This window comes from Mastacembelus armatus, chromosome 24 (assembly GCF_900324485.2).
Source record: "Mastacembelus armatus chromosome 24, fMasArm1.2, whole genome shotgun sequence".
Lineage (NCBI taxonomy): Eukaryota > Metazoa > Chordata > Actinopteri > Synbranchiformes > Mastacembelidae > Mastacembelus > Mastacembelus armatus.
In genome coordinates, this window is record NC_046656.1 from 11,693,335 (window position 1) to 11,708,430 (window position 15,096).

The window sequence follows — 15,096 nt, forward strand, 5'->3', positions numbered from 1 at the left end:
TGGAGTTTACTTCCTGGAATAGAAAATAAAGCTATTATCTGTTGCCTATTTGCAACTACTATACAACGCAAAAGGAAATTGCCAAGGAGCATGCATTCAACACAATGCAGTCAGTGGCAATATATTGAACAATCAGCAGTAGCCCACAGTCACATCAAATAGTTTTGTCTTTAAACGGAAGTTAGGTTGGGTAAAATGCATTTAGATATTTAAAATAAATAAATAAAAAATAAGCAAACAAACATGCAAACAATCTATTTCTCAGCCATATGTTCTTCATTTGAAACGCACACAATAGGCTATCACTCAGCGGCTGGTTTTAGTTGTATTTATTTATTTTTATTTAACGCTGGGAAGAAAAAAAAAAACAAAAAAGGTCATATCCCCAGCAGCTAATGAAACCAGCGTCAATACGATACATGGCTTCGCCTTTTCAATTTAGAATTTCATAAAGCAGGACAACCCGCTGCCCCACTTACCTTCCAGTAAAACGTAAAATCAAGGTCGACAGCGACAATGCACAGCAGGTGTTGCAGTTTTTCTGTCTCGTTAAACATTATTATGGTGATTTACCTGTTGCGGTAGAATACCGGCGGTGGTCTGACATCCAGGCTGGCAGTGTCGCTGCTGGAGAGGGAGGAACCGATCCACCAACCGGGGCGGGTGCGCACTAGAAATGGGCGTCTCCAATAGAGTCAACAGAAGTACTCAAACGACTTCCGGGGATATCTTTCAGAATAAAACTAGTCGACGCTGACAATACTGCAACAATCGCTTGTACTACAACCATGAAACTAACAAAAATAAAACTCTGCTCCTAAAAGCCTTTACGAATAGCGTGTCTTCAGCTTACCTGTCAAAAAGCTGTCTTTATTTGTCAAACCAGCACCACTTAAAATCACTATATTTGTTTACTTTAAATACTCATTTCCCCATTAGTTTTAATTTCTGGACATGTTAAAATTATTTATATAATAATAAAAAATAACTACCGATTCCTTATTAATTGTGCATGATGATATGTGCCAGTTACATCAAAGCAGGACAGTGGCATGAATGTGCTGTAATTGCAGACTCACTGTGCTGTCAGAGAAATCTGCATAGTGTATTACTGTACCTTGACTGTGTCGAACTGAAGATTGCCCAAACGGGGTTTCCACGTCAGCATTTGCTTTCACATACAGACTTTAATTTTGAAGGCGTCACCACTTTATTTTCAGTCTCTGTTTAAGTGTTGATGTTTTGAACATAATTGCTGGGTCAGGCCAAAGTCACACTCTTGTTAGGCCTGATAAATGACGCACATGTAAGATTTAGAGGGCTAAAATGAATATGCATTGTTTTTTAAATCAAAGTTTCTGTGCAGTTTATTCTTATAAGTCTGTGGAGCCAACTTTGTTTAAGATCTTTTTAAAATCAGGCTTACATGAGTGAATTACTCCAACATGCACTACCCTGTACTTAATTGCATTTACCTAGTTTATTGTAAAATCTAAGCATTTGGTGACTCCAGAGGGAACAGGAAAGCTGTTGGACTGAAGCACCACCACTGTCTAATTTCCGAATTACGCCTACAGGGTACCTGCCCTTAACAATAGCACTGATCCCGATGCCTTTGTCTTTTCAAGCAAAAGCTGATGTTCCCGATTAACGTGAACTATCTGAATCTTACTAAGAAAATAAAATTCACAAAAGTCACAGACCTACTCTCAGTCAGTTTGTTGTATAAATGTTGTAAGATTACGATCACGTAAAATTATAATTTTTATCTACAGCTTAACTGAACAGAAAAACGTGTGCACACATTTCTGACATGTGAGGTCATTTAATACGGGATCCTACCACAATCAACAAAGCTTTTGAAATAAAATTCATCACAGAACTTAATACTGGAACACAGACACTTTCAAAGCTTTATATATACATGTACAAAAAAATGTATTAAAACAACAGAAAACAAAGTAATCCACCAAGATCTGAGTCAGATTGATCTGCAGTAGGCAGTGTGTAAAATTATTTTGAGCAGTGATGCATTAACAAGCAATGTCTGACATAACTACAAAATCTGACAAAATCTAATTTTCTCTCTTTGTCTGAAAAAACAAGCTTCAAATGACAAAAGAACATACACTTTTAAAAGCAGAACAGAATATCTTGGATGGGTACAATGATATCTACAAAGTAAAATTCAATGTCATGATGCTGACAAACTTAAAAATTATTGTAAGGAAAAAGGAAAAACTAATTTTTTTAGTTACAATTATAAAAATCAACTTTAAGAGGAAATAAATGACAACTGGCTTTAAACTGAATCAAGAATTACATGTTTTTATAGAAATTAAGCAAACACTGAAACTAAAATCTTTTTTGATAATCCACTCCTGATCCAAGTTCCTTCAAGCACATTCGTCTTGCGTAAACCATGAGTAAGCACATTAAGGATCTCATTCCTGTTTGACATCCACTCCACTTTCTGTGTATGAAACTAGTCCATACTGGGACGAGTCAACAGGCACATTATCTTGTTCTTCTTTGATCACTATACTCTGTGGGTCCTGACATATGGTTATCACAGAGTACCCCTGTGATTCTGCTGTTTGAACTGGGACCAGATACTTCAGACTTTCAGTGCTCAGTGTTGTTTCCTCGCTACTTTGAGTGTTGGGACACACAGCATGCATAGCATATCCTTCAGATGCCTGTGGTTCTGCCAGCATTGAAAAATGGGCATTCTCACTCCCACCTGTTATGTTGATTTCATAGTTTGGACATATGGTTAGCAAGGTGTGTCCAAGGGATCCTGTAGGTTCACCTGGGGCTAAATAGCTCACAATGTTTGACTCTGTTTTGGCATCTTCAGAATATGGATGGTAGTCTTTCTCAGGGTCCAGTTCTAGATTCATATCACCAAAATTGGGCTCATATTCCTCCTCTTTAATCTGTATGTTTCCCTGGGGAATGTCACACCCTGCCCTCAATGGACTGTCATTCATCTGCATTATTGCCCAGGGATTTGTTAATGTATTATCCTTAACGTTCCACCAAGGATTTTCTGAACAGTATCTCACTGCAGTCTGCATGAATTTGCTGTCTGTTGTTGTCTTGTGTGGTTCATCTGTGAGAGGCATAGAACTTTTCTTGGTCTGACTTGATGATTTTGATGAGCTGTGCTCTAACACAAATGGTAACTGGAAAATTACATCTGCTCTGTTTGTCTTGTAGTTTCTGACCATGGTTTTGACTTTGGATGCAGTGCTTAAGGCAAACTCCCATTTTCTATCATGTTGTGAGCTAAGATCAAAGTTGTAGTCAAGAATGTCGAACAAACTGCTAGGAAAATAGTGTTGTTTCTTATTAACTACAAATCTATATATCTCCATCACCACAGCTTTAGTCAGCAGTTTCAAATCCAATTTTTTTTTGCCTTTTGGTTTTGATGTCACATCTAGATCCAGACCTATCTCTGTGCAAAAGGGAAAGCAATCACCTCTAGGCCTCTTGCTCTTTGGTTTCTCAACAGTCATATTATCCCTTGGCACTGTGGTCCTTACCTTCTTTGTTTGCAGTGCCAGCTGTCTTTTTTTGAATGTTTCCTTCCTTTCATTTTTCTGCATCACAGACACCTTTTTGACTTTACTAACATCCGCAAGATTTTTTGAAGAAGGCTGAACAACAAACACTTCACTGAACCAGTTGGGCCCTTTATTATGCAGCCTCAGAATTTTGGAAAACTGCTCTCCAGGGTTTATGTCTCGGCTCTGCATACCAAAGTTGAAGTTGTGTTTAATGATATCATTAATGATCTTAATTCTTGTTCCACACAATTTTTTAGCATAACGAGCCACTTCATTCACAACCCCACGTGTCAACAGCTGTGTGCTGAGTTTGTCTTTTGGCTGGTCTTCATTCAAACACAAGGTTACACCTATTTTTTTGCAGCGAGGGTAATTGTCCATCATTGTTTCTGCTGCTGTTGTGGAAGTAGAAGATGTATTTTCTGCAGGACTTTGTGCTGAGCAGATTGGTTCAGCACAGACTGTGTTAGCCTTGGTATGTGGACGAGGATGAAGCTCATGGCCAGGGTCAGAGACATCCGGGTGAAGATTAGAGTTTCTCTCTTTATAACACTTAGGGCAATATTTCACTTTTGGGTAACTAGATTCCTCTATGCATCTTGAGTCAGGGAGTTCAAAAGGCAAGTTCATGAGCCTGATTTTATTACATTTTAATGCCGATGCTTTGACGTTATTCATAATTTTCTGTGCAAAGACACTGCGATGTAACTCACTTTTCAAATCAAGATGAAAATTATATTCTAGTATCTCTGTGATGAACTCCTTCTCGGCTGAAATCAGTGCCGTCACAAAAGTGTGAATTTCAACCATGATGCCATTGGTCAGTAGCTTTGGATCAAGATTTTGTTTCACACCAGATCCTACGTTAAAATCAAGGCCAACTTTTCTGCATTTGGAATAAGAATAAAGTGGACAATTTTCTCCATGAGGCACTGAGAGAAGTTGCTGAATCTGATTAGCCCGCAATTTCCACAGCCCTAAATCGACCTCATGTTCTTGTTCAGTGTCAGTACAGCTTCCTATATTTTGGTCTGTGATTGGAGCCTGATAAGAACTGGTACTGGATGGCTCCACATTTGGGCTGTTCTTGCATTCCATGTTCTCCATCACTAACAATTTTTTCTTACATTTATTGGATGATGATATACAGGTTAACAGATGTTTTTGCTCCATTGCTAGAGGAATCTGCATAAGAATATTTCTGGCCTGGTCAGAATCTCCACTCTGTGCATCAAGATCAAAGTTGTGTCTGATGATGTCAAGACAAATCTGCTCAAATGTTCCACATAGCTTTTCTGCAAAGACTGTCACTTCAGTCATCGCACCATGTGTCAATTTGCTTATCTCCAGTTTCTTATTTGGCCGGCTGTGGTTCACATGTAGCTTGAGGCCAATATCCTTGCAGAAGCGATAGAGGTCTATATGTTCTTTAGCTTCAGTATGTGAGTCAAGAGGGCACATGGGAGCAACATCACACTCGGCCTCCCTCGATATACTGCTGAGTTCAGGGTTGACAATGTCCATGCTCTCATTTGTGATATTACCAGATGACACAAGACCAGGAAGTTCAAAAATCTGTCTTGAGAATTTGACTGTGTCCTCACTGTTTTGAAGCTGTCTTACTCTAGTCATAAGGTCACATGCAAAGATTTTCCTATGGTATTCGCTTTGCAGGCCAAGATCAAAATTGTACTCAAGAATCTCCATGATGAAATCCTGCTGTGATGAATTCATTGCTAAAGCAAATTTAGCAACTTCAAGCAGAAGAACATTAGTCAAAGAGTCAACATCAATGTTTTGCTTTGGGCCAAATCCAACATTGAATTCTATACCATGCCTCTTGGACAAGCTGAATGCACAGTTCTCGTCGTGTAAAAGGATTTGTTTTACTTGGCTAGCACGCAGCTTCCACATGTTACTTTCTATTTCCATTTCCTCTTGTTCCACGTGACATTCACTCTGTACATTTGTTGGCATCTGCGGCTCCTCTTCACCTCCACACCTCCCTCTTTTATCAGGTTGACATGCTAACGGAGTGTTAATATTTAAGTTTACAATTGGCAAACTGGATGAAGCATGAGTGGTGGTGAGGAGAGGTGTGCATACCCTTAGGGGGCTTGATTCTGATTCTCTAGGGATATCAGAACTTCCTGGGTTCTGCAACTCATCTTCATTTTCACCATTGTCTGAATCTGTTAATTCATCTGAGTCCAAAGGACTCATGAAGCAGTGGTCATCTGACTGAAATAATATGTCACGCCATCTGCCTGCTTCAGCGAAATATTGACTTACTGGTGAAAGAGCCCTCGGTTCCCATTCACTTTTGAAATCAGTCTGCCTTCTTTTTACAACAGTCATATTATCCCTTGGCACTGTGGTGCTTTCCCTCTTTGTTTGCAGTGCCAGCTGTCTTTTTTTGATTGTTTCCTTACTTCCAGTTTTCTGCATCACAGACACCTTTTTGACTTTACTAACATCTCTGGGATCCTTGTGAGAACAAGGCTGAACAACAAACACTTCATTGAACCAGTTGGGCCTTTTATTATTTAGGTTCAGAATTTTGGAAAACTGCTCTGCAGGGTTTATGTTTCGGCTCTGCATACCAAAGTTGAAGTTGTGTTTAATGATATCATTAATGATCTTAATTCTTGTTCCACACAATTTTTTAGCATAACGAGCCACTTCATTCACAACCCCACGTGTCAACAGCTGTGTGCTGAGTTTGTCTTTTGGCTGGTCTTCATTCAAACACAAGGTTAAACCAATTTTTTTGCAGCGAGGGTAATTGACCATCATTGTTTCTGCTGCTGTTGGGGAAGTAGAAGACGTATTTTCTGCAGGACTTTGTGCTGAGCAGATTGGTTCAGCACAGACTGTGTCAGCCTTGGTATGTGGATGAGGATGAAGCTCATGGCCAGGGTCAGAGACATCCTGGTGAAGATTAGAGCTTCTCTCTTTATAACATTTAGGGCAATATTTTGCTTTTGGGTAACTAGATTCCTCTATGCATCTTGAGTCAGGGAGTTCAAAAGGCAAGTTCATGAGCCTGATTTTATTACATTTTAATGCCGATGCTTTGACGTTATTCATAATTTTCTGTGCAAAGACACTGCGATGTAACTCACTTTTCAAATCAAGATGAAAATTATATTCTAGTATCTCTGTGATGAACTCCTTCTCGGCTGAAATCAGTGCCGTTGCAAAAGTGTGAATTTCAACCATGATGCCATTGGTCAGTAGCTTTGGATCAAGATTTTGTTTCACACCAGATCCTACGTTAAAATCAAGGCCAACTTTTCTGCATTTGGAATAAGAATAAAGTGGACAATTTTCTCCATGAGGCACTGAGAGAAGTTGCTGAATCTGATTAGCCCGCAATTTCCACAGCCCTAAATCGACCTCATGTTCTTGTTCAGTGTCAGTACAGCTTCCTATATTTTGGTCTGTGATTGGAGCCTGATAAGAACTGGTACTGGATGGCTCCACATTTGGGCTGTTCTGGCATTCCAGGTTCTCCATCACTAACAATTTACGCTTATATTTATTGGATGATGATATACAGGTTAGCAGATGTTTTTGCTCCATTGCTAGAGGAATCTGCATAAGAATATTTCTGGCCTGGTCAGAATCTCCACTCTGTGCATCAAGATCAAAGTTGTGTCTGATGATGTCAAGACAAATCTGCTCAAATGTTCCACATAGCTTTTCTGCAAAGACTGTCACTTCAGTCATCGCACCATGTGTCAATTTGCTTATCTCCAGTTTCTTATTTGGCCGGCTGTGGTTCACATGTAGCTTGAGGCCAATATCCTTGCAGAAGCGATAGAGGTCTATATGTTCTTTAGCTTCAGTATGTGAGTCAAGAGGGCACATGGGAGCAACATCACACTCTGCCTCCCTCGATATACTGCTGAGTTCAGGGTTGACAATGTCCATGCTCTCATTTGTGATATTACCAGATGACACAAGACCAGGAAGTTCAAAAATCTGTCTTGAGAATTTGACTGTGTCCTCACTGTTTTGAAGCTGTCTTACTCTAGTCATAAGGTCACATGCAAAGATTTTCCTATGGTATTCGCTTTGCAGGCCAAGATCAAAATTGTACTCAAGAATCTCCATGATGAAATCCTGCTGTGATGAATTCATTGCTAAAGCAAATTTAGCAACTTCAAGCAGAAGAACATTAGTCAAAGAGTCAACATCAATGTTTTGCTTTGGACCAAATCCAACATTGAATTCTATGCCATGCTTCTTGGACTTGTTGAATGCACAGTTCTCGTCGTGTAAAAGGATTTGTTTTACTTGGCTAGCACGCAGCTTCCACATGTTACTTTCTATTTCCATTTCCTCTTGTTCCACGTGACATTCACTCTGTACATTTGTTGGCATCTGCGGCTCCTCTTCACCTCCACACCTCCCTCTTTTATCAGGTTGACATGCTAACGGAGTGTTAATATTTAAGTTTACAATTGGCAAACTGGATGAAGCATGAGTGGTGGTGAGGAGAGGTGTGCATACCCTTAGGGGGCTTGATTCTGATTCTCTAGGGATATCAGAACTTCCTCGGTTCTGCAACTCATCTTCATTTTCACCATTGTCTGAATCTGTTAATTCATCTGAGTCCAAAGGACTCATGAAGCAGTGGTCATCTGACTGAAATAATATGTCACGCCATCTGCCTGCTTCAGCGAAATATTGACTTACTGGTGAAAGAGCCCTCGGTTCCCATTCACTTTTGAAATCAGTCTGCCTTCTTTTTACAACAGTCATATTATCCCTTGGCACTGTGGTACTTTCCCTCTTTGTTTGCAGTGCCAGCTGTCTTTTTTTGATTGTTTCCTTACTTCCAGTTTTCTGCATCACAGACACCTTTTTGACTTTACTAACATCTCTGGGATCCTTGTGAGAACAAGGCTGAACAACAAACACTTCATTGAACCAGTTGGGCCTTTTATTATTTAGGTTCAGAATTTTGGAAAACTGCTCTGCAGGGTTTATGTTTCGGCTCTGCATACCAAAGTTGAAGTTGTGTTTAATGATATCATTAATGATCTTAATTCTTGTTCCACACAATTTTTTAGCATAACGAGCCACTTCATTCACAACCCCACGTGTCAACAGCTGTGTGCTGAGTTTGTCTTTTGGCTGGTCTTCATTCAAACACAAGGTTAAACCAATTTTTTTGCAGCGAGGGTAATTGACCATCATTGTTTCTGCTGCTGTTGGGGAAGTAGAAGACGTATTTTCTGCAGGACTTTGTGCTGAGCAGATTGGTTCAGCACAGACTGTGTCAGCCTTGGTATGTGGATGAGGATGAAGCTCATGGCCAGGGTCAGAGACATCCTGGTGAAGATTAGAGCTTCTCTCTTTATAACATTTAGGGCAATATTTTGCTTTTGGGTAACTAGATTCCTCTATGCATCTTGAGTCAGGGAGTTCAAAAGGCAAGTTCATGAGCCTGATTTTATTACATTTTAATGCCGATGCTTTGACGTTATTCATAATTTTCTGTGCAAAGACACTGCGATGTAACTCACTTTTCAAATCAAGATGAAAATTATATTCTAGTATCTCTGTGATGAACTCCTTCTCGGCTGAAATCAGTGCCGTCGCAAAAGTGTGAATTTCAACCATGATGCCATTGGTCAGTAGCTTTGGATCAAGATTTTGTTTCACACCAGATCCTACGTTAAAATCAAGGCCAACTTTTCTGCATTTGGAATAAGAATAAAGTGGACAATTTTCTCCATGAGGCACTGAGAGAAGTTGCTGAATCTGATTAGCCCGCAATTTCCACAGCCCTAAATCGACCTCATGTTCTTGTTCAGTGTCAGTACAGCTTCCTATATTTTGGTCTGTGATTGGAGCCTGATAAGAACTGGTACTGGATGGCTCCACATTTGGGCTGTTCTGGCATTCCAGGTTCTCCATCACTAACAATTTACGCTTATATTTATTGGATGATGATATACAGGTTAGCAGATGTTTTTGCTCCATTGCTAGAGGAATCTGCATAAGAATATTTCTGGCCTGGTCAGAATCTCCACTCTGTGCATCAAGATCAAAGTTGTGTCTGATGATGTCAAGACAAATCTGCTCAAATGTTCCACATAGCTTTTCTGCAAAGACTGTCACTTCAGTCATCGCACCATGTGTCAATTTGCTTATCTCCAGTTTCTTATTTGGCCGGCTGTGGTTCACATGTAGCTTGAGGCCAATATCCTTGCAGAAGCGATAGAGGTCTATATGTTCTTTAGCTTCAGTATGTGAGTCAAGAGGGCACATGGGAGCAACATCACACTCTGCCTCCCTCGATATACTGCTGAGTTCAGGGTTGACAATGTCCATGCTCTCATTTGTGATATTACCAGATGACACAAGACCAGGAAGTTCAAAAATCTGTCTTGAGAATTTGACTGTGTCCTCACTGTTTTGAAGCTGTCTTACTCTAGTCATAAGGTCACATGCAAAGATTTTCCTATGGTATTCGCTTTGCAGGCCAAGATCAAAATTGTACTCAAGAATCTCCATGATGAAATCCTGCTGTGATGAATTCATTGCTAAAGCAAATTTAGCAACTTCAAGCAGAAGAACATTAGTCAAAGAGTCAACATCAATGTTTTGCTTTGGACCAAATCCAACATTGAATTCTATGCCATGCTTCTTGGACTTGTTGAATGCACAGTTCTCGTCGTGTAAAAGGATTTGTTTTACTTGGCTAGCACGCAGCTTCCACATGTTACTTTCTATTTCCATTTCCTCTTGTTCCACGTGACATTCACTCTGTACATTTGTTGGCATCTGCGGCTCCTCTTCACCTCCACACCTCCCTCTTTTATCAGGTTGACATGCTAACGGAGTGTTAATATTTAAGTTTACAATTGGCAAACTGGATGAAGCATGAGTGGTGGTGAGGAGAGGTGTGCATACCCTTAGGGGGCTTGATTCTGATTCTCTAGGGATATCAGAACTTCCTGGGTTCTGCAACTCATTTTCACCATTGTCTGAATCTGTTACTTCATCTGGGTCCAAAAGACTCATATAGCAACGATCATCTTCTGCTGTTTGACTGGTACACAAATCAGTGTCATGAGACATTATGTTTGCCTGCTTCTGTTCAGATGATTCTCTTCTGCTCCTCTTGGTGGTATGTTCACCTGTTGGTGAAAGGGCCCTCTTTCCCCCTTTAATTTTTACATCAGACTGCCTTCTTTTTGTTACTTTCTTAAACCCATCTAGCTGGGCTCCCACGCTGAACAGTGCTGTTCCCTTTTTAAAAGAGTCATTTTGAAAAGAAAAGGGCTCATTCTTAAATTTACCAAAAAGCTGTTTTCTGCTTTTTAGCAGGTTTAAGACCTTGAACCAAACTTTATTTTTTCCCTGTTGACTTTTCACATCAATTTCAAAATTATGCTCCAGTACACCCAGGACAATAGAGTTGTAGGATGTCAGCACTCTAGTGAAGTGTACTAGTTCTAACATCATGCCCTTAGTTATTAAACATGGATCTAGACTTTGTTTTGACCCAACATCAAGTTTTAGACCAACTTCTTCACAATAAGGCAATGAAGTAGGAAGAACATCCTCTTTCAGTTCTTCTACTGATTGTGGCCTGGAAGACTCAAATTCATCACCATTAAGACTGTCAACATGTGATCCATCTTTTTCTTCTGTTTTAATATAGTCTTCAAATGGTATTTGTGAACCTAATTCACTTTCATCTTCAGTATTATCAATATCATATATTTCCACCAGCCAGCAGTTGGTCTTGTGTTCTCTAGATGCCATGTTGTTCACTCCCGTTTTACTACTGCCGGTACACTGATGCTCAGATGATGTGTCAAACAGAGGAAAAACATCATACTTATTCTTAGGAGGTTCTTTGATCAGTTCTCTGACTTTGTGCAAAATTTGAGCAGCAAAATCAGTCCGCTCTTGGTCGTTTTTTAATCCAAGATCAAAATTGTTTTCCAGTATGTTTGTGATAACATGTCCTTTACTCCTGTTGATTATTTTAGCAAAGTCACAGATCTCAAGTATGACACCGTTCGACACAGAATGAAAATCCAATTTTTCCTGTGTGTTGGATCCAACATTAAAATCTAAGCCCATTTTGCTGCTATAACATAGTGGTTCAAGGTATCTCGAATATTTCTTTGCTAGCATAATACGCCACTGCCATACTGTGTTGGTATCCATCTTTGTTTTATCCTTGAGGCTGCAGATGTCCCTGGTGTCCATCATTAATGATCTTCTACATCTTCTTTCCCTGAATTTAATTCAGGGAAAAAAAGCCAGAAATTACGCACATGACATCTGAGGCTTAATTTGTGTATTATCAAAATATATGAATTGTGTAACATTTAACTTTTTACAGTTTTTACCTTCTAAAGATTTGCAAGCTTGTCTCTTTTGTTTCATGTGTCTGGTTATTTGTGATGGAAATCTGGCAATTTTAGATATGTTTTCACAAAATAAAGCAATGATGCAATAATTATCATTGGCTGTGGCTCTGCATTTTTGCAAATGTGTAAAAGTTGTTACAACCAAAACAATACAGAAGAGCTAAGTTGCAATAAAGTGATGAGCATTTTTAGTCACTACTACATAAACCTAAATTATTTGTTTTAGGGCTGCTGGACACAAACTCTAATGTACTCAGTTTAACTGGCTCACTTGGCTCTCATTGAAAAAACCTAGAAAAAACTACTAATAGTTTAGTAGTGAGGTATACAGCCAATGAATCAACATGCATTCTAACCACTGAAATACTGCCAATCGAACATATAAACTGTAGCAGATTCTCTCCAGTAGAAGATTCATATGACATGCAAATATTACTACATACCTTTGAAAAACATACTTAGCATAGCCAAGACTTCCTCCGACATGTCTGCTTTAATACTTCTCTAATCCATCCACTCAGGAATGGACCATGTACGGTCAGTATAGCCCTAAAATAAGCACAAGTTTGAATGTACATTAATTCACGCATGCAATGCATGGAATTTAAAAACAGGCTAAACCGCAGAGTAATGTTGAAATGTACAAAAAGAATCTTTATTCATCTACATTTTCTAAGTATATTAAACTGCATTTCACATTTGCCAAACACGTGTGAGGTATCAGACAATCTTCAGTGTATTAACCCATTACAGGTAAGGCGACCCCGCCTTGTACTGTGTTCACTGTGCACATGTAAATAATCTCAGGTGAACCAGGTAAATATGTGCACACCCCCGAGAAATGACATAAAACGTCAAACTTCATCATGGAATTTACTCACATTTTCTGCGCGTTTGGATGATGGGGCGTCACGGACGTGAAGAAGCGCTTCTTATATTCCACACAGAGACAAACAGTGTAGCTTGCCCTCAGAGTAAAAACACTGATTCTAACTCAAATGAGGAACGTTTGGCTCATCATTGTTTTGTATTGTGCTGCACTAATCCCCTCCCATCTACATTGACTGAAAGGCTCATTATGCGCGTCTTTGTCTGGAGAAAAAAGTGTTTATGCATGGTTAGTGAAAAACTACAATTTTTTACTCACTGAAATAAGACCATAAAACACAAACAGAACATTGGTTCACAAGACCTTGGAGACCTGCATGTTGTAGGCTAAAGTGTTTACTTCAGAGTGCTGTGAATGTCATCTTGTTCACACATTCACAGTAAACAATACACTGATTTAAATTTTCTAAGACACTTTTTGTCCAGAAAGGCCATATGCAAGAGGGTGTGTCTGAGGATGAATAGTCATGTGATTTACCTGAGAACACAAAAGACGCACTGAACAACCAGACAAAGACGCGCATAATGAGCCTTTCAGTCAATGTAGATGGGATGGGATTAGTGCAGCACAATACAAAACAATGAGGAGCCAAACAATCCTCATTTGAGTTAAAATCAGTGTTTTCACTCTGAGGACAAGCTGAACTATTTGTCTCTGTGTGGAATACAAGAAGCGCTTCTTCAAGTCCGTGACGCGCCATCATCCAAACGCGCAGAAAAAAGTGAGTAAATTCTATGATGAAGTTTGACGTTTTATGTACAAAGCTTTATTGTAAACGTTAGCTCTTAAGGATTGGGAGTCACATGACTAACCACGTCCTCTATCATGACCAGGTAGGCCAGGGGTGGCCAATCCTGGAGTCGGCCCCTGTAATGGTTCATGACATGGTTCACCGACAGGACAGACCACACTTCTGGCTACAACCCCCTCTCCCTCGAGGGCCACTGTCATGCTTGTTTTCCAACTATCCCTGCACTACCCACTGCTCTTTACCTGGATCAGGTGTATTCAACCAATCAGAAGCTGGGGGATACCATTTCACTTTGTCTTCCAGATTCTAATGGACTGAACACACATGATCCAGGTAATTAGTAGTGGGTAGAGCAGGGATAGTTGGAAAACAAGCAGTACAGTGGTCCTTGAGGACCAGGATTGGCCACTGCCCGAGGTAGGCAGTATGTGGACTGTTTTTACAGCAGAGGTGGTGACTGAATGTCCCACCAAAAATCTGTGTAAATATGTTAAGGTGACAAAAGTTTCTTTGATGGCAGTAGGTTGATGTGCCATTGAAAGCAAATATGCTTAGGTTGGTGAGCTAACGTAAATATTACATCTTTTGATGCTTTACTTTCATATACAGTTATACATTTGTGCATTAAGTCTCTACAAAACTTTTAAATTGGTTAGAAAATGTACTAAAATTCGGCATAAAGTTAATCAGAGTCCTTATAGTATTATCAGGCACAGGAACTAGGTGTTGCAAGTCGGTGTTTTGCAGCGTGCAGCTAGTGCTAGCTCAGTTTCTTTCGGCCCTACCACATTCTGCAGTCAGGAATGAGTTTTTCACTCTGGGGTGGCCCTGTGACTTTAGAGAAAAGCACAAACCCGCAGCAAACAGACGGCGACAGTCTTACCTAACGTAGGTCAAACTCTCTTCAAGCCTTCTCGTCACTTGTTAACACCATGTGCCGTTTCCTAAAAACATTGTTTTGTTCTCACATAAACAAAGCAGCAAATCTCAGCCGAAATCTCTAGCAGGAAGTGACGACGAAACGTGGCGCCTACAATCTTCAAAATAAAAGCTTCTAAAGCGCCGTTGTTGCGCCACATAATAGTGCTGCTTTAACGGTTCTACGCATGCGCACGATTACAGGAAAGTATTGGTGTTGAGATAAAGGACATGATAAAACTTTGTCGGCACAACACCAGATTATACACGAGGTCGCCACACGCAAGAATATCTTTGCTCTACGTTTGTGTACTGACACGAATACTTAGTAAACGATTTACACACTGTGGACAGTTGTAGACCCCTCCCTGTTAGACACTACAGTTGTTTGCTTCTGAAAGTTACAATACCAGCCACGTCACACAACAAACGCCTGCTCTTATATGTGCTGAATAATTGTACTACTCACTTTTTAACATCACACGGTCACTGTTTCACCTTATTTCTTGTTTTTTTTTTTGTCTTCCGTTGGAGAGTCAGCTTCGTTTCTTCTACTAA

At 39.8% G+C, this 15,096-nt stretch overlaps 2 protein-coding genes across 4 annotated transcripts in view; both read right to left on the minus strand.

Annotated features, from left to right (window-relative positions):
• Nucleotides 1-625, minus strand: part of itsn2a (intersectin 2a) — a 29,334-nt gene extending 28,709 nt beyond the window's left edge. The window contains exon 1 of one of the 2 annotated variants that reach the window (XM_026319048.2): nt 574-625. The gene's annotated coding sequence lies outside the window, so the exon portion shown is untranslated. Of the gene's footprint in view, nt 1-479 lie in introns of both variants that reach the window. The other variant, XM_026319049.2, reaches the window with a different exon arrangement.
• Nucleotides 626-1,863: 1,238 nt separating this feature from the next.
• LOC113136948 (uncharacterized) lies at nt 1,864-14,636 on the minus strand. 2 transcript variants are annotated; one of them, XM_026318140.1, is made up of 3 exons: nt 14,504-14,636; nt 12,439-12,529; nt 1,864-11,844 (listed from the first exon to the last, which is right to left on the minus strand). In XM_026318140.1, exon 3 carries the CDS (start codon nt 11,817-11,819, stop codon nt 2,445-2,447), a length of 9,375 nt encoding a protein of 3,124 aa, XP_026173925.1. In that variant the 5' UTR covers nt 11,820-11,844; nt 12,439-12,529; nt 14,504-14,636; the 3' UTR covers nt 1,864-2,444. The 2 variants fall into 2 exon arrangements, with proteins under 2 accessions (XP_026173925.1, XP_026173924.1); XM_026318139.1 differs by having other exon boundaries at nt 12,424-12,529.
• Nucleotides 14,637-15,096: the final 460 nt, after the last annotated feature.